At 34.5% G+C, this 18,725-nt stretch overlaps 1 protein-coding gene across 1 annotated transcript in view; it reads right to left on the bottom strand.

Annotated features, from left to right (window-relative positions):
• LRRIQ1 (leucine rich repeats and IQ motif containing 1) overlaps positions 1–18,235 on the bottom strand; it is a 117,045-nt gene extending 98,810 nt beyond the window's left edge. Inside the window, exons 1-10 of the mRNA XM_088141859.1 lie at positions 18,196–18,235; positions 17,160–17,299; positions 15,712–15,823; positions 14,652–14,746; positions 12,366–12,486; positions 11,473–11,702; positions 9,745–9,819; positions 6,302–7,714; positions 5,109–5,261; positions 2,716–2,866 (exon numbers count right to left, since the gene is read on the bottom strand). Coding sequence (XP_087997985.1) covers positions 2,716–2,866; positions 5,109–5,261; positions 6,302–7,714; positions 9,745–9,819; positions 11,473–11,702; positions 12,366–12,486; positions 14,652–14,746; positions 15,712–15,823; positions 17,160–17,294 — 2,485 coding nt within the window. The 5' untranslated portion in view covers positions 17,295–17,299; positions 18,196–18,235. The remainder of the gene's footprint in view (positions 1–2,715; positions 2,867–5,108; positions 5,262–6,301; positions 7,715–9,744; positions 9,820–11,472; positions 11,703–12,365; positions 12,487–14,651; positions 14,747–15,711; positions 15,824–17,159; positions 17,300–18,195) is intronic.
• Positions 18,236–18,725: the final 490 nt, after the last annotated feature.

Here is an 18,725-nt window from a genome sequence, read left to right as displayed (position 1 = left end):
GGCTCTGTAGTCTTCATAGCCAAGACTCATTAATCCGTATTATGCCACTTTCACATTAACCTTTCAGATACTCTACCTAAGGAAATCTATCTGAAACAAGAAATCCCTTACAGCACTGCTGGCACTGAAGACAGATTGAATGTAGACTCCATCATTTCTGCTCCCAAATTCCATGTTGTTGGTTTACCTTGGATTACTGATATTTGACATTTAATGAACACCAACATTCATTAGAAGCTTGTGGCCAAGAAAACTATGTCATTTTAACATGAGTAATAATCAAAATCATAGCAAGTGGAATTGGCTGCATAATGGTTATTTTTTTAAAAATTTAAAGGATCTAATTCTCAAGGTTAATATACTCACTAAACACCAGAACTTTTTTATAACCTTTGAACTCTACAGTCTTTCACATACTACAGAAAATGTAGCATCTTCTCACATAAAAAGTATTTTTGACAGATGCATTCATCTATTTTGATACAATATTACACAGAAGGGTACTTGAGACTTTGTATAGAAGGAAGACTGAAATTTTATCTCTAATTCACAGCTTCCTTTTTATTATGTGAAAATCTCATATTCGTCTAGTTTATTGGCTGAATTCTTTATAAACACAATGCATTTGTGTTAAATATTCTTATAGCTGAATTATGTTGAGAAATCAGAGTAATTGCTATGAGATGGGTGGCCATATAAATAATTTAAATAAATAATTAAAAAACCAATATTGTTTAACCTGCATTCTTGTGAGCGTTCCTGTGGCAATTAAAACATTTCTTTAGTGCCTATCAGAACTTATGCCCTTTCTTATTGTTCTTTAAGTTGTATTTTAAAGAATTAAAAATAATGCAAAGTCTAGCATGTACAAGGCAAAACACCACCCTTTACAACTTAAATTCAAGAGACTCTGTTGACTGTTTGAAACACAATCATACTTAAAAATAAAAGTTAGATACTGAGGCATAATATGAACCATGGCTAACTCTCAAAAGAATAATTCAAAATTAGAGTAGCAAGGATCAATAAAAAACGTTCTACTTACTGTGTTTTAGTTTGGTTTGTTTTGGTGTTTTGCTTGGGATGTGTGGTACATGTTTTGTCTGAGTTTTATGTCTGTTGCATATACGCTTAATCTATGTGTGGATTTTTTTTTTTTTTTTGGTATTGTTGGGGGATGATATAGAGCATGTTCTGACTGTGACTGATCACATCTACATTGGCAGATTTACACTAACAAATTAGATGCATATATTATTCTATATAATCAAAAAAAGACTCAGAGCTGGAATCAAATATTTTCAACAGCTGCCATTAAAATCCCATCCATGCAGATTGGGATTTGAGGATTTCAAAAGGACAAAGCAGAGAACATTACAGAAAGACAGGAGTGGGTGGAATACTGAAAACTAAGTTTTTTTCAGTCAATGCCACAGTTGTTGGGAATTGGGCAGCATACAAGTTTAAATAATAATAATAATAATAAGGACTGTGGCAAAAGAAAGCAGAGATAGTACGAATAGTAATAGGCACCTTGGGTGCAATACTGAAACATCTGGAGCACCACTGGCACACCACTGGCATCAACAAAATCACCATCAGTCAATTGCAGAAAGCAGCTTTACTTGGAACAGCTTACATCCTGTGACAATACCTTTAACACCATCAAACAGCAACATCTGCCTATTAGAGGTCCTTGGGAAGGACTTGATAGGTGGATAAAATTGCCAAATCCAGTCTAAAGAATTGGCTGACTGTGCGACCAACAAATATAATAAAAAACAGTTCCTCCTCCTCCATGAATACTTAAGATACTCTCCTTGCTTCATCATAGGAAAGAACTTGCCATGCACTTTTATCAAAAAGAAACAGCTGATGGTGAATTGTGGGAATGGACTAGCTATGTGCTCACACTGGAAACTATTGTTGAACTTCTTAAGCTTCATACTTTCAGGGTCCTTTCCATATTTATGAATTTGCCATGGAACAGCCCAAATTATTTGGAGAAGATATTCGCCAGGTGTTAGCACTTTTTAAAAAACTTCCTGTAACAGCAGTAACTGCTTGGCCTTCAAATGTTGATGATTTCAGCTTGTATCTTTCCTGATCACTGGTCAAGCTGGATGGGAATGTTGTAAGCTGGGCTCTACCACCTGAAGAATCACAAGGTGCCCAGTAGGTAACACATTCAGCCCTATTTAACATTTAAGTTTGTCCAGAGCTATATACCCTAAAGAAATAGTAATAATAGTCTGCAGCAGTGAGCAAATTGATTTCTGTATTTTGTTTGCCTTTACAGATCTCATAAACAAAGCCTGCTATACTTATTAAGCTACCAAATTCCCTAGAACACGCTCTTAAAACCTAAATGAAGACAAACATATCTTCTATTAAAAAATATATGTGTCAGAATAGAGCCCCTCCGCCACCACTACTCAGAGTTCCTGTAATATTACATGGCAATCCCTTCTTCCTTCATCATAATAAATTATTAATTTGGAGAGATTCATGACCAAACTTGAGAACTCAGTATCACTAAATGATTCCTACCTATTCAATATATATATATATCTTAAAAAAAAAAAACATGCTACGAAGAGTCTACAGATTTCAACAAGTAATAGGATTTAATTTTTAATAACACACAAAATATTTTAATTACATGAATTAATATGTTAAAGGTTGCAGCTCTATTATTTATAATTAATATCTTACCAATTCGGGTTATTTTATTATGGGAAAGTTCAAGATTCAAGAGATTATTGCAGCCATATAAACCATGGAGTGATGAAATATTATTTTTATTCAGAATTAGAATGCAGAGATTTTCTAGATTCTCACAATTAATCACCTGAATGTTGTTCTCCTATTTAGGGAAAAAATAAAGCAAAACAAATGCATAAAGGACACTATTTTTTTTTCCCTTTGAATTTCCAAATAAACAAAAAGTATTGTATGCTTCAATCCTATGAGCATCTGCTCAGAATTAAGTTTCACTGAGTTAAGTATAGTTGATTCCTATGTCAGCAGGTTTAGGATGACAGTTTCTAATTTACAATGAAACAGATAAAATGTCATTAAAATCAGGCTGACTACAATAATAATCTTACAGAAATATTTAGACATAGTAGCGTGTCTTTCAGAATTGTGCTACTTTCACATTAAACATTCTTCTCAAATTAGAACACTGATGCAAACATATTTAAGTCTCCAGCCATAATTTTCACATTTCAAATGTATTTAAATATATTCATGTATTGATTGCTACAATATAGCAAAATATTTGAAGCAGTACTATTGTTTTTGTTGTGCAACTGTGAGTTCTTTACATAAGTATTTCTGAAAAAATTGCTATGAGTTATAGGACAATGATTACATTTTACATGCTTCATAGGATTCTTCTGGCATCTGATCAATTTAGGCTATAAAAATTGCACTGTCTACATTACTCTGATTTCTAATATGTGTATCGTAGCTTTGAAGCAGCAAATAATAAAGTATAAAAACAAGGTAGGGAATGCAAACAGAGCGTGGCTTCTAGAATTCTTTCCAATAATAGCTTTGCTCTGTGTCCTGTGACTGGGAGAGAGAGGGGGGGACTTAAAATGGAAGAATCTGCTATATTTTGAGTCACTGTCCAAGTGCTTCTTTCATAGGAATGAATCAGAAGCTTTTTCTGAATTCTTTTTCTCTCCACTGCCCCCAATCCGATCCATGCTTCTTGGATTGCCATCTTCTCCCACACATTAACTTAGTTACATTTAGTTCCATTTTTAGAGTTATTGCACTGATGGACAGACATATTGAGTCCTGATCTCCTTTACATAATTCCATTCCAACATTCCCATTGGGTTGGAAAAAATAAATCTCACCCAAGATGTAATTCACCAGATACTGCTGATAGCATTCTCTTTTTGGAGAAATATGAGGTGAAACTAGGAAAAAACACTGGAAAGAAGTTAACTTATTTTCACCTAGTTCCATCCAAAACTGTTGAGTTACTAGAGCCATAGGCTGATCTAGTCCAGCATGCAATGCATTTGGGAACATCACAAACTGATAGAAGAAACAATAGTCCCATTCCGCTCTTGTTCCCAGCAGCCAGTGTTTTAAGTCATGCTGCAATAAACATTACTGATTTGTTCCAGTTCAGACAACAAGAATAATTTAATGATCGGAGGCAGGCCGTAAAATCATGTTTATACAAATCCCTTCTTTCTGGCTCTAGTATTAGATGTTTTAAATAAAGATTCTCAAAGTAAGCTTGGGAATGTTTCTGGTATTTTTTTAAACTAGTATTATCACCACAGTTACATACAACATTGTTCTCCAGTTCAGGGGAAATGGTTTGGGTGGAGGGGGAAGAAGCATGATCTCATAGTTAATTCTCAGTTTCTAAGTCCTAATGCCAGTGTTATTTTTTAATAGAAAAGTGAGCCTCGTATTCTCTTCAAATACTGTAAAAATTGGAGATCTGCACACTAGGAAGCATTATAATTTCTCAAGTTATGCATACTGAAAGCATGATTTAAAAAGTAATAGCTGGGAGTATTAAAAAATAAGTCTACTACTGAATTTAATTTTACCTGGAAACCATTTACAGATTATAATTCTGTGCATCGACTTGAAGCACATCCAAAGTTGAGTTTTCTTGATATAAGGCTTTAAAATATTAGAGCTTGACTGATTTGTTATAACAAGAACAGGCTTTCTCAAATTAGAAAGAAACTCCTTTTATTAATTCTGATTGATGATTCTTATTATCGTAGCTGCCTTTATTAATTATTATTTGATACTGACCATGGTATTAAAGTGCTAAATTGATATAAGATCACCAGTAATAATCTAATGTTACTTTGAAACAGCAGCTTGTAAATTTCTCTTTTATTTCTTTTTTCTCCCTTTCTTTTTCTGATTTTTCTTCTTTTTTTCTTGGTTGCACTTTTAAATATATGTTAAAATGAATTTTAAAATATTAAAAAATAAAAAGTAATTGCTAACCCAATTATAGTCTGCAAACATCAGATTTACAGCTCAATCACTGCATTTAGAGTAGACTGTTATAATTTAAAATAGGTCACTTCAACATACAGTAAAATACATGGTACCTCTACATCTATATACTTCAAATCCTTGCAGCTGCTGAGTCCTTCCAAGGCAAGTAATCCACAGCGTCTAAGACTCAAGAACTGAAGCCTTTCACATTGTGATAATGTGGACAGACTGCAACCAGGCAAATCTTGAAAGATAACTGTGGTCACCTACATACATGCAATAGGAAATATATTCTGATAACATTTGAATTGTACAAAAATAAAAATGGCAATTCTACACAGCCAAACATGTTTTCTGAACAAATAGTTAGGAAAAAATTAAAATCATACTTGTGGAAAAAATTATTTCTAACTTTGATCAAGCAGACAATAATACTCAAAATACATGAAATTGCATTTATACCAAGTCAGGCCATTTGCCCACCTAATTCAATATTGCCTACCCCTGAGTTTTGGAACCTGTCTTTAATCAATCATTCAGGCACTCACTTCTATATGGCTAATAATATATTTATATGACACTATGTTGTTCATCAGCTTAAAATATACTGCAATCTAATTGAAGATTCTGACCCATTTACTGAAAACTACTCTATACTGGGGGGACGCAGTGGCGCAGCGGCTTAATGACGCTGAAAGTTGCCGGCCAGAAATGGTCGACGCTTCAGCAGTTCGAGTCCAGCCTTCGTGTTAAACAGGGTGAGCTCCTGTTTCCTCCCCAGTTCCTGTAAACCCAACAGTTCGAAAACTTACGTGAGTAGATAAATGGGGACTCTCACTCCGGTGGGAGGAAAAATGCTGGCGGCGCCTTGCAAAAAAGGAGTCGGGAGCAGTTGCCGGTAAGCGCGAAAAACCGCGTGCACCCAAAAAGGGCGCGAAGCAACGGAAACCCCACCTCCTGCGCTCACCAGCTGGGCTCTGCTCTAGGAAGGAGGCTCTGGCAAACCACTTCCGAAACAATTGCCTTGAAAACTGCAAGGACTCGTCCAAGCAGTCACTGCAGAGTCGGTAACGACTGAGCGCAGATTAAAAAAAAAACTCTATACTGAGCACAGGAGACCCTCCAGAACATTCAGATGGAAGATCCCAGGCCTACCTGCAGATTAATCCTGTAACCTTCTATATGCATAACTTTCTGGCAACAACTAGAACAACCCTAAGTTGCTATTAAGAGCTTTCAAAAGTCACCATACAGAAATACTAACAATATTTACAAGGCATTTTATAACTTTCTAGCATTGATTTACCTGTTGTAGAGAATTCCAAGGGCCTGCCTGGATTATCGTATCAGCATTCAACGGAGGCATCTGGTCGGATAAGTATTTCCGTGGTTTGTTTCTTTCAACCGTTTTCTTCTTCTGGTGTTCCTGATAAACTCTAGACCAGGATTTATATGATTTCATCCAGGCCAATCTTTTAGCTTCAACAGAATCAGATACAAGTGGTTGTTCAAAGAAATTGTCCAAGTGCTCATCTTTGGCCCATTGATTATTAACCTCCTCATGAATTTTTTTTGGCGCAAGCTCTATTTTACTATTTTCTGAGGCATAAGAGCTAGCTATTTTTCCAGTGTCCCCAGAATCTAACTGAACATGAATGTAATGTATGATACTTTCCTGATTAACTGTTATATTAGTTTCAACACTAAGAGCATTTGTGTTGCTATTTTTCTGAAATTCTGCAGTTTCTAAACCTTTTTTTACATTATTCTCCAATGATTCTTCATTATTTATTTCATTATGATGTTCTTCCTTTCCTGATTTTAACTCTTCATCTTTACTTCTTCCAATATCATAGCATAATTCGTCATTCATCAATTCATGTGTTTCATGTTCATTTTGTTCCTTGTACTTTTTGTCTGGTGTTTGTTTTGAATGTTTCTTTTCCATAATTAGCTTTCTTTTGTCACTACTATCTTCTTGTTCTTTTAACTTTTTCGTTTCTTTTTCTTTATTTGTTATTTCTAAAGCTATATCTATATTTGAGGGTACCATTCCACTTAGTAATTTTGCAGCTCCTCCTTCCTTTTTTTCTTTCGCATTTTCAAGGGTTTTTCCTTCCTTTCTTGATTCTATTTTGTTAACTGCATTTTCAAGTTCATCTCCTCTCTCGATTTTTTCAGTTGTATTAACTTCTTTTTCTTTTTCTATTTCTTGTTCCTTCTTACTTTGTTCAATATCTTCAGTTATATTTTGAGACTCAGTATTCTTTGCTATCACAAATTTTAGTTCATTTTTTTCATTGTTCAATTCTCCAATCATTAATTCTCGTTGAAGTCGCACAATTTCTTTCTTTTTTACATATTCTTCAAGCCTTTTAATCTTTGCTTCATTTTCTTCCTTCTCTTTTTCTTCTCTCCTCTTTCTTTCTTCCTCCTTTTGTTCCATTTTTTCTAAATCCCTCCTCTTCCATCTTTCCTCCTTTTCTTTCATTTCCTTTTCCATTATTTCTTTCATTTCCCTTTCCTTTTCTCGTTCTGCTCTCTTGTTTTTCAAGACAGGACCAAATCTTTTGTACACCATGAAAGCTCTAAATGTTGTCTGAATTTTTATAGCTGCATTATTCTGCTGTTCCACCAAATGTTGCCTTTCTCTTGCTTTCTGTTCTTCAAAAGCCCTTTTTTCTTCTTCTATTTGTATGTGTAATTTGTTAATTAATTCCTGTATTCAAACAAGACAGGACGCTTTTATAAGAAATACCACATCTATAACTTGGATAGCTAAACATTAAAACTATTTCTCTGATGAATCTACTCATGTGCAAATCTCACTGGATTCTTGAAGATAAAAAATGAAAGTTGTCTATGTATACATATGGACATATACACCATATTTTCTATTTACACTCCATGTTTGCTGTTTATATCCTAATATTGTATTGTGTTCTTGAGTTTCTTTTTTAAAGTTTGAAAAATTATGTTAGAAATCAACTTTTCAAATAAGTATTTTCCCTGTTAGCTACTTTAGATTTTTTTTAAAGGAGGAGGAGGAGGACGAAGAGGAGGAGGAGGAGGAGGGGAAGAGGAAGAGGAACAAAATGAACAGTCACTCATGCCCTGGTCACTTCATGGCTTGATTACTGCAATGTGGTCTATGTGGGGCTGCCCTAGAAGACCACCCAGAAGCTTCAACTGGTTCAGAATGCAGCAGTGTGAACAGTGATGGGCATGCTTTGGTTGCCACAGTTTGCTTCTGGGTGCGATTCAAGGTGCTGGTTGTCACCTATAAAACCCTGTGTGGCATAGGACCTGGTTACTTGAGGGACTGCCTACCTCCTATAGTATCTGCCTGGCCAATTCAATCTGGCAGGGTTGGCATGCTCCAAGTTCCTTCAATTAAACAGTGTCATCAGGACCCCAGAAGTGTGCCTTCTCTGCAGCAGTACCTGCCTCTGGAATGAGGTTCCCCCTAAGATTCGAACAGCCCCCACCCTGCTGGTGTTTCAAAGGGGCCTGAAGACCTGGCTCTTTACCTAAGCTTTTGGTGAGGATGACTTCAGCCTCCTTTTAACATGGGTTGCTTTCTCTTGTTTCCATCCAGTTTGTTATTCTGCCATTTCTATCCCTTTTTGTTTCTTGTTGTTTTTATTGTCATGTTTCATGTTTTAAGTAATTTGTAAACCACCCAGTCACTGGGAGTTGGACAGCATATACATTTAATCAATGATGATAAAAATAAACACAAAATTTGTAACTCTACCAATACTGATTCCAAAATGCAATTTATTGTTGATATTAGGAAAATTATATCAGCTACACAAAGATTTTATGATATAAAAAAAACCTGTTGGCAAACGATCAGCATTTATTTTAACTCTATGTTCTTGCCTCTTCCCTATTCTGTGCTTATTATTTGGATTAAAACTCTTCTCCAGTTTCCGACTTAATAGGATTGCTAAATCTATTCTGCCTTGACCTTACCAATAACTTCTTTTAGATTCAGCCCAGTTTTTCATGGAGCAGGGGAAAGTAGTAGCATGATTAAAAAAAAAAAATTACATTCAAGCTAAAAAACAGTCACTGACATAACTTCTCCAAGGCTATCATGCAATATGGTGAAAATGCATCAAATTGTATTATCAAGCTAACATCCAGAATGATTTGTTCAGCATAGAGGTTTATTTGCAAGTAAAAAAGTAAACAGCTCTAAATTTTTATAAAAGTGAAAATGTTAACGTATTTTCAAATGCTGAAATATCATTTAAATATATTAGGATTTAAAATTATAACCCATTCATATGAAATGATACCGATGTGGAGATTCTTCCCCTAATGTGCTCCGATTTATACTCTTGAGTTTATAGTTCATAGCAAACCACAGTATGTCTACAAATCAGAATTCGAATTATAGTTTGGACCCTAGTTTGAGTTTGAAATTCTGACTGCCATCTGCCTTATAGTTTGCAGAAACCACAGTTTACTATTTTCTTGCTATTGTAAACTAATTTTACTATTGTTTGCTAACTTTAAGTTTACTAACTTACTCAGTTAGTAAACTGAGAATCAATCAGTTAGGAAGGAAAGGGGGTACATAAGAAGAGGAGGATGGAATCTATACGCTCATTGTTATGATTTCATCTTCCAAATCATTCAAAGTTTGATTTTAAAATTACCTATAAACCAAACCATGCAGATTATAGGATTGCATGTCCAATATAAGCAGTTGTCAGCATTCAACTGAATCTAAATTACCTGATGTTCTTTCAGTTGTTCTTTCCAAGTCTGTTCTTCCTTTAGCAGTTCTTCTTCCATTATAGCCTGTTGTTGCTGTACAGAGTATAGACTTTTGTTGTCATTATTTTAATTAATATTGGGATCTAATTAGTTATTCTTTGGATTCAATACACTATGTGGTCCCACTACAGTGGAATACATTTACAGTATTCCCATTTATTTCAAGAGAAGAAAAATAACATTTTTCCCTCTTCCCCATATCAAAACCATATTGAAATATCAGGATTATGTTTAGTGGGAAGAATAAAATATATAGTTAATTTCTTCCCAGACTATTTCTAATAAGTCTTATAGGATTATATTTAATGCTATTTTCAAGTAGAAACACAGATTTTGCAGTCCAGGCTAATAAGCAACTAAAAATAACTTATGTGAATAGAATCCCACAATTTCAGTGAAGGGATTCTATTTCTGCATTCAATGAATGAATGAATGAATGAATGAATGAATGAATGAATGAGGAATGGGTTTCATTTACAAATTAATAGAAGAACTACTCCAGAAAGGGCAGGTATGTATATGAGTAGGACTCCTGAGCCTCAAATTATACACTTAAATATTGCAGGGCCCATTTTTCAAAAAACCAAGTTATAAGATCAGAAACAGCATTTCCTCAAAATGCTTTTCAAAGGCATTTACAGATATCGTATGGGTACTTCCAATGGAAAAACTGTAACTTCTAGAATATTTAAATGCCCATCCGTCAGTTCAGATGACTATAAATATATTTATGCCATTATACAAATTGAAATGGAAGAGGGAAAGCTGGAAAAGAATTGAAAGTAGCAGAAGCTGAAGTGTTTACAAAATTCTGATGTCTTTCCAGATATTCTTTGTATGCTGCCCAAAGTCACTTTATTTGTGAGATGGGCAAATAAATAAATCTAGTCTTCTGGCTGTTAATACTTTAAATAACATTTCTGAAAATTAGATTATTTAATTCTGATTTGTGAAGTTACCAAAGATAAATAAGATCTCTTTTGTACTTATCAAAAAGATGGTTGCCAGTCTGACTGCCTTCCTGTAAACCATTTTAAAGTTATCATTTTCACTTAAGAGCCACAGCAGTATAGAGGTTAAGGTATTGAACTATGAGCAGGGAGACCCAAGATCTAGTCCACCCTCAGCCACAGATGTTCATTGGGTGACTGTCGGCCAGTCATTTTCTCTCAGCCGAAAGTTGTTATGGGCAAAGTAGGAGGAACTCAACACCTTGACCTCAAAAGGTCAGTATTATAAAAGGTGAGTCAGTATTAAAATAAATAAATTAGGTTAATGCTGACAAAGAAGCAAGAATTAATGACTAACATATTGTGAAGAATCAAATCACCTACAAAAGTTGCATGTAGGCTTGCTACTAACAGTATCCTCAGTATACTGTGTGCTGATCCTTATGAAGCTAAATTGGTAGTATCTACATATATGAACAAATTGTTGGCAGGCTCAAGAAATCCAAGAACTTGCAAAAACAAAAACCCAAAGGGATAAACATCTTCAAAATTCAAATAAGGACTCGGTGGGTACAGAGTCCTGACCGTTCAAGGAAAGAGCAGAAAAAAATAAGGAAATTATATATGCTAAAAGGAACACTTTACACGGCAACAGTTCATTGCAAAATTCAGTTGTTATGCTATATTTTGCATAATATGACCCACAGATATTGTTACTTTATTCTTAATATATTACCGCATGAAACATTTCTAACTTCAATCGTTCAGCTTCAAGCTCTTCTTGACGTAGTTGTCTCCTTCTCTTCTCTTCTTCATTTTGAGAGATTTCCATGTCCTTCTTAGCTTTCAATTGATTCATTTTTTCAAGCTCTAGTACTTTTTGCTTTTCCAGCCAACACTGATATTCCTGTTTGCATTTTTCTTCAACTTCTTGGAAACTAAAGCTGATGGGTATGTCATCAGAATCTAGAAGAATATATATATATGTATGTATGTAAATTACATAGCACTGAAAACATTTTTTCAGTAAAATTATGTCATTAATGCATGATGATTTTATGGGATTTACATGATATTAAAAATAGACACTTATTTCTGTCTGTGTTAATCCATTTTAACATTTCCCTAAAGGCTATGTTATTTGCAATACTAAATATAAATATTAACTAGGATAAGCTAATTTGGTGCCCACCAGCATGGCTAATAGCAAGGAACTAGAGTTCTAATCCCACAATCCTTTACCCTTAAATATGATTATATGACAATTGTTAATTATACATTTATTAATATACCAACCTTTTTTTTAAAAAAAGAGCTAAGTAAAAGTTTATCATCACATCAGACAATTAAAGCAACACTAAAGAAAGAACAAGCTTATTTAAGATGGGGCAAGGTGATATAGAAAGCACTGTCCTCCACCTCAATCAATACTGTAAGTTTTTAATGATACCCATTCTGAAAAGAATCATGGGATTGCTATTCCATCTAAGTCTCTGAGGGAGAAAAAATAGGCTTCTGAGACAGACAGACAGACAGACAGACAGACAGACAGACAGACAGACAGATGTTCCCTAATTCTGATTTAAGACAACTTTAATGCAGTTAGAACTTGACTGCATGTTTGTTTACCTGTCAAAGAATAGCCATTAGCTATCTTGTTAGAAGAAATATCCTGATTGTTTTTTAACTCAATAGTATTGTCTGGAGCCTCACTCATCTGCTGCTCCTCATCTTCTATTTCAGATAATACCTAAAAACCAGCAAATATTTTGAACTTCTTAAAATCATGAAACTACTACATAAAAGGATTTTCACTGTATCAAAAATGTTTTTAAAAAGTGTTGTTTGTTATAAAAGAAAAGTTCTGGAGCACCTGTATCAGCCACAATCCAAATATGTATGTACAAAAAGCTGTTAGAAAAGTAGCGCTCTTATGGATCAGTTGTTTGGTAGGAAAAAGAGCTGGATTCAGCTCCCTTACTCTTGTTTGGTCAGAGATATCACTAATTTTCTCACAGGGATTTTTGTGTGCAACCACAACAGCTGGATGTGGGAAAGAAAATGCATAGGCAATGCAGCATTGTTATTTAAGATTTCTTATCCAGATAGTGGTATCTGTTTAATGAAGATATATTCAAACATGTAAATGTAAAAGATGTTACCAAAACATTTATGGTATCATGACATGATACACTATTCTTGTTGTAACTGTCAAAATTTATCTTATCCCTTTACTTTTTCTAAATAGGAATATTTATTTTGAGTCTGTGACAACTTTTAACCAAAAGGAAATCAACTACATTTTTTAAAAAAAAGTATTGCTGAAATAATAAAAAGGATAATTATAAGGAGCTGATGTATATGTATAATACTTTCTCTCACACAGAGATTTCTAAATATATGTGCAATCCTATACATCCGTTTCAGAAGTAAACCAAATTAAATATGTATCTGATTCGGGCTAAGCAATCAGAATAGGGCTTAGTACGGTCATTGGAAGACTTTTGGTGGCTAAGGGCCACATCAGCATTTTGAGGAGGGGCTGAGGGATCTATCAAACATGTTGGTGACACTGGGTTTCAGGGTGGAACACTGGAGCATTATTAGCTTTTTTAACTGTGATACACCTATTTTACCCCTTGTACAACTCTGTGTTACATCCTAAAATGCCAGGAAACTATAGCTTCAGTTTTCAACAGACATGAACAGAGAGGGTTCTGGGAGCCACTAAAAAGGGACTTAGAGGTCACAGATTACCAACCTCTGGCTTAGTGTTATGAGAAAGTCATAAAAAGTGGGCATATTTAAAGATAAAAAATATACATACAGGTTTTACAACTCTAAACAACCTTTAATAATGTAAATAATTTTAAATTTTAAAATTCTATTATCTGTATCCTTGTTTCCAAATAAAGGTTATTACAGAATATACCATTAAATAAATAAAGACAATATAAAATCAAAATCTCATTACTTATGCATTCTACTCAATGATCTTAGGCTGATACTTGTCAGTTTAAATATTTTCATTTAATTGTTTGAAGATTAAATATAAAAACTAATTTATATAATTTTATTTTAGGTACAGATAATAGCTTAATGGCTGACTGTTCCCATCTCTACTGCACTACAATTGTTATCACCAATAGATCACTATATGAACAAAGAATCTCATTGATATAATAGTCTTCTCCAACCTAAATGCTCTAAATATATGGACCTGAGCTCCCAGAATTCTTGCTAATGGTCATTCTGGTTGACGAATGAGGTTGAGGTCCACACATGGAAGGAGACAATTATCTAAGATAGCTTTCTATACTCAATTCCTAATTAAAATTGTGTGGGAAAATTATATCAGAAAAATATTCTGTATTGTTATGATTATGTGAATAAAACATACTTCTTGGAAAATGAAGATGAAGATTTAGATGATGGGGGAGAATGAAGATTTAAATGATCTAGCCCCAAATGTCTAAAAAACAAAAAAAGAATCTATCCAATGCATGCTTATCAGGCAGTTAATTCCCACCAAACTAAGTTAAACTCTTTTTAGCAAACAAAGAGAGGTTAGCTATCTATTAATACCATAATTTAATTTCAAGTAAAAAGAAAAACTCTAAAGATGTATTATGCAAAGATTATTAGCCATTAAAACATCTGTTCAATACCTGAAAGCCTCATATACCTGTTTCATGCACTGTTTCAAGCAATAGCTCATAACAGTTTACTTGTTCAGATTCAGCTGAATGTTTCCTTTGTCACCAACATAATTTGATTACAGGACTGCAAAAGTTGCTGTCGCTGAAATTATTGCAATTTCACCTAGTAAAGTATATTAAAGTGCTATAAAATGGTGCAGGGTTTATATCTTATATAAATCAAATCAAATACATGGATTAAAATTGTATATAATACCCTTCTTTTGAGTTCTTCTGGATCTTCATTATATTGAGAAGCTAATTCAGCTAAACATTCAGAAGCATTGTTAGGAACAATACGATAAATATCACCTGCAAATGAAGAAACGTTTACTCAGACTTTGAGAACACTAATTTTAGTGTGACATTCTATTCTTGAACATTCAGATGAAATATCTCTGTCCTTGCAAGTTAGATTTCTGGTGAGCATAATTCTATACTCAAAGACAACACAATTAAACAAAACTGAAATACTTCAGACATCTTCAGGCAGGTGCAACCTACTTAGCACCTTCTTTCACGTAGGCATGTTTAGGATTAGGGTGACAGTGTTAACACATTAATCTTGAAACAGTTTCATTTTTATTTTTTATCACTTGGCTAATCATTAACTTGCCATTCACTGATCTGTCAGTCAAAATCATCACTTCAAACTGTAGGATTGCCAAAAATCTCCCAGGACTTTCATCCACTGACGAACAAGAAAAAGGGAGAACACCACCCTATTCTCCCTATTTTGCTGTAATAGCCAGTTTACCTGAAAGTATTATTCCTCCTATCTCCATCATATTAAAGATTATAATACTCCACGCCAAATAAGTTTCCCTCTTTAAAACACATATAAAAATAACACAAACACTTCAGAAAGAGATACTAAGAAGAAGAAAATTCACAATTATTTTCATCTCACACAAAACAGCAACACTAAGATATTTGCAGTGTTGTCTCTTAAGAAGATAAGTTGGTTAAATATTATTCCTCCTCCCTGCCCACACACACTCACCAGCAGTTTTCTCCCTGAAACCCAATTACAGGGAAAGTAAGGTATGTTCTAACAAATGGGGGAGTAGACAATTCAGCAGAAATTACACAGTAATCTATTACTCTGCCTCAGAATATACTGCTTCAGAATAAAAATAGTGGTCTAATTAATATTTTAGAAATATATGCTACAATAGTTGAATATAGATACTAACCCAAAATAGTATCTTGAAGAAATTTTATAGAATACATTGGCAGAAGCATATCAAAAAACACTTTACTAAATCACTACTTACTTGAGATTTCAACATTTTCCAAATCTTGCAACATAAGCCTTTCTGCATTTTGACTTCTGCTTCTCACAAAATTTAAATACTGGAGTACTGATTCTGGTAATTCTTCTGGAATCTAGAGGTAGATTTTACATTATTGTAAAATTGACAGTTACTATCATTACTTTCAAATCAGGTTTTTCTTCAATCTATCTCTACATGTGCAAGCTAGAACTAATGAAACATAGAGAAATGCCGGGGGGGGGGGGCTCATCAGTTATAATATCCAGTGTAATGTGGATATACCTTTTTTTCCAATTTATTAAAGGATAGTTAACAACTGAAAATAACATAAGACACAAGATACAGAATGTAATGGAAAATAGCCAAGATGTATATATTACTGATCCTATCTAGACTACCATGTAACTGAAATTACTAGGTTACAAATCATAGCCTAGAAGTCACCTCAGAAATCATCTAGCTCAACTCCCTGCTCATTATCCACTAGAGCATCTCTGACCCATGTCTATCCAGCCACACCTCAGTGAAGGAGAACCCTACAATGCAAAAATCCAGACCACAATTAGATGGAAACAAACGTTCAGAAAACTCATTTTGCTTTCATCCAGTTGTTCAGATTTTTGCAGCTGAAATGTAGTAGCTCTGATACATAGAATAGTAATTTTAGAGTGAGGAAGGAAGAAAAGTTGAATTAGCCCTATCTATGCTGATAGTTCAAAGATATTTTTGATTTTCTCACTTTTTAAGATAAAAGAAATTACTGAAGGAAGTATAACTAAACTTTTTGTAACAGTGCACTTTTAGGTAAAACTGTAATTGACCATTTGATCTACAAAGTCCCAAATATGTGATCTATGTACTGTATATTTACTCAGAATTCTGTATTAAATTCATATACAGATAGCCAAAGTGTGCGGAAGGCCTCTGTAGAGCCTACCATGATATCCAAGCCTTTCCTATCAATTGCCTTTCCTACTAAATTTATGTTCCCCAGCTCCACCACTCATTTCTTCTCTGATATGCAGAATATCAGTTGTATTTCTGAAAGGAGAATAAGATTCTTCCGGGGAAGAAAATGAGACAGGGAAGCAGTGTGAAAACATTGTCATGTACCCCAGCCCCAACTGTCCTCTCCCATCACAGATCACTGATGACTATTTAGAATCATCACTGATTCTCTTTGCCTAAAAAATATCACTTATTCTGAATTTTAAAAACAAGGATATTCTACCTCTCCCACGGGGTGGGGGGGGGAAGAATCTTAAATATGGATTTAAATATCTGTAAGATTTGCTGTAGATGTCTCAATACACAGACACACAATGCTCTGTAAACATTCATTTTTCAACAGTCAGCCTAGGAACGATGCTCACATATAAAACATGAGAGATTATCTTGTTTTACATAGTAAAATCCTCTTATTGCTCCTATTCTTCTGGAATACTTACTGTTTCACTATCACTTGAAGAATCTGCTGATAAATCAGTGTCACAATCATCTGCTTCAGATGAAGAAAAGCTAATTTTCCTCAACTCAAGTTCTATTTCTTCTTCAATTTGTACATCATCATAATCTTCCCCCATTCTTTCTATTGCAACATAGTAAAAGCAACAAATATATATATAAATGTTTGTGCATACATCTATCTATATCCATATGGATATATAATATAAAATCTATAACTATTTATATAAAATTATTGAATTTTATATTTACTGTTGTCATTATGCCTTTAATTACAAAAAACAGTATTAAAATAAAAAGAACATGTCTCAAGACAAATGGAAAAATAGTGAATGTAATGGTAGGAAAAATAATTAAATAAGCAAAAACCGAAATTTGGGAGGGGATAGTCCCCGCCTGAATATTTATTTATCCAGTCATTAATTTAATAACCTGTAAACTGCTCGTTAGTTCATCTCCTCTCATTGTGTGTGTGTGTGTGTGTGTGTGTGTAGTTGCAACTCCCATCTATTAAAAAATAGAGGCAACGCATTCAAGTTTACATTAAAGTAACAACAACGTATCCAACCTCAGGCTATCCAGGTTTGGGGCGGCATGCGCACAATTCAGTTAAAAATGAACAGACAGAAAGGAATTATTATTTCTCGCTGTAACTATTACAGAGGCATAGATAGATAGATGGAATTATCTATCTATCCAATCTCTATTTCTCTATCTCAGATTTTCAATTAACTCGTGCCTACCCTGCCCATAGAGCTCCGCTTTTTTCTAAGTGCATACGGACTACAAGTTCCATGGTGCATTTGAAAAGCAATCCTTAAAAGCTTATTTGGAAGTATCCTGTTGAATGCCGGGAGTTATAGTTTTGACTATGTTTTCAAGTAACGACTGTCCCGTTCCATCACGATGCTTAAAAAGTATTCCATGACGTTCTTTGATTTGAAGATTAGAATAAATCCCTATCCTCGTTATCCAGAAACCCTTGATCTCTACTTATTTCCGACGTCGCTAAACACCAACCTGGCTCAAAATGCAAGACTCCCGAGCAAAGAGCTCCACTGTTACAGGAAGTGTAACCATAGTGACAGGAGACATGGGCGGATACGCCTTTGCTACGGAAGCCCAAATGGAGCGGAACAGAAGGAAAGCGAAGAGGCAGGTGGTGGAGTATGCAGCGACTGGTTCGTTGGGGCTGAGCGGCGCTGTACTTTTGGAGAATTTTTTTCTCCTTTTTGCTAATCAAAATACATATTTGTTGTGCAATTTCGTGTTCTTTCATGTACAGAAACATTACCCCGATTTTCGACTCCCTCTCCCTTCCCTGCTGAAAAACAGCCAGCCATAGTTGGGCTGCTAAGAAACAATCTCATAGCAACAATTGTATAATAAATAATACCGTAATGTCGTAACTCTCAGCAGGAAAGGGGAATCTGTTGCCTTCTATTTGTTGCTTAATTCAAGCTCCTACGAGCCCCAGGTAGTGGGGCTGCGGAGGTGGGACCAGCAGTTAGCCACTCGTTCCCTTCCCCCGTTGCATTGCGGTTGGTTGG

The sequence above is a fragment of the Python bivittatus genome, unplaced genomic scaffold, assembly GCF_059951505.1.
Source record: "Python bivittatus isolate LINGU-HERP-01145 unplaced genomic scaffold, Pbiv_v1 ctg000330_np1212, whole genome shotgun sequence".
Taxonomy (NCBI): domain Eukaryota; kingdom Metazoa; phylum Chordata; class Lepidosauria; order Squamata; family Pythonidae; genus Python; species Python bivittatus.
The sequence above is the reverse complement of the archived record's forward strand: the minus strand, read 5'-3'. Positions and strand labels throughout refer to the sequence as shown.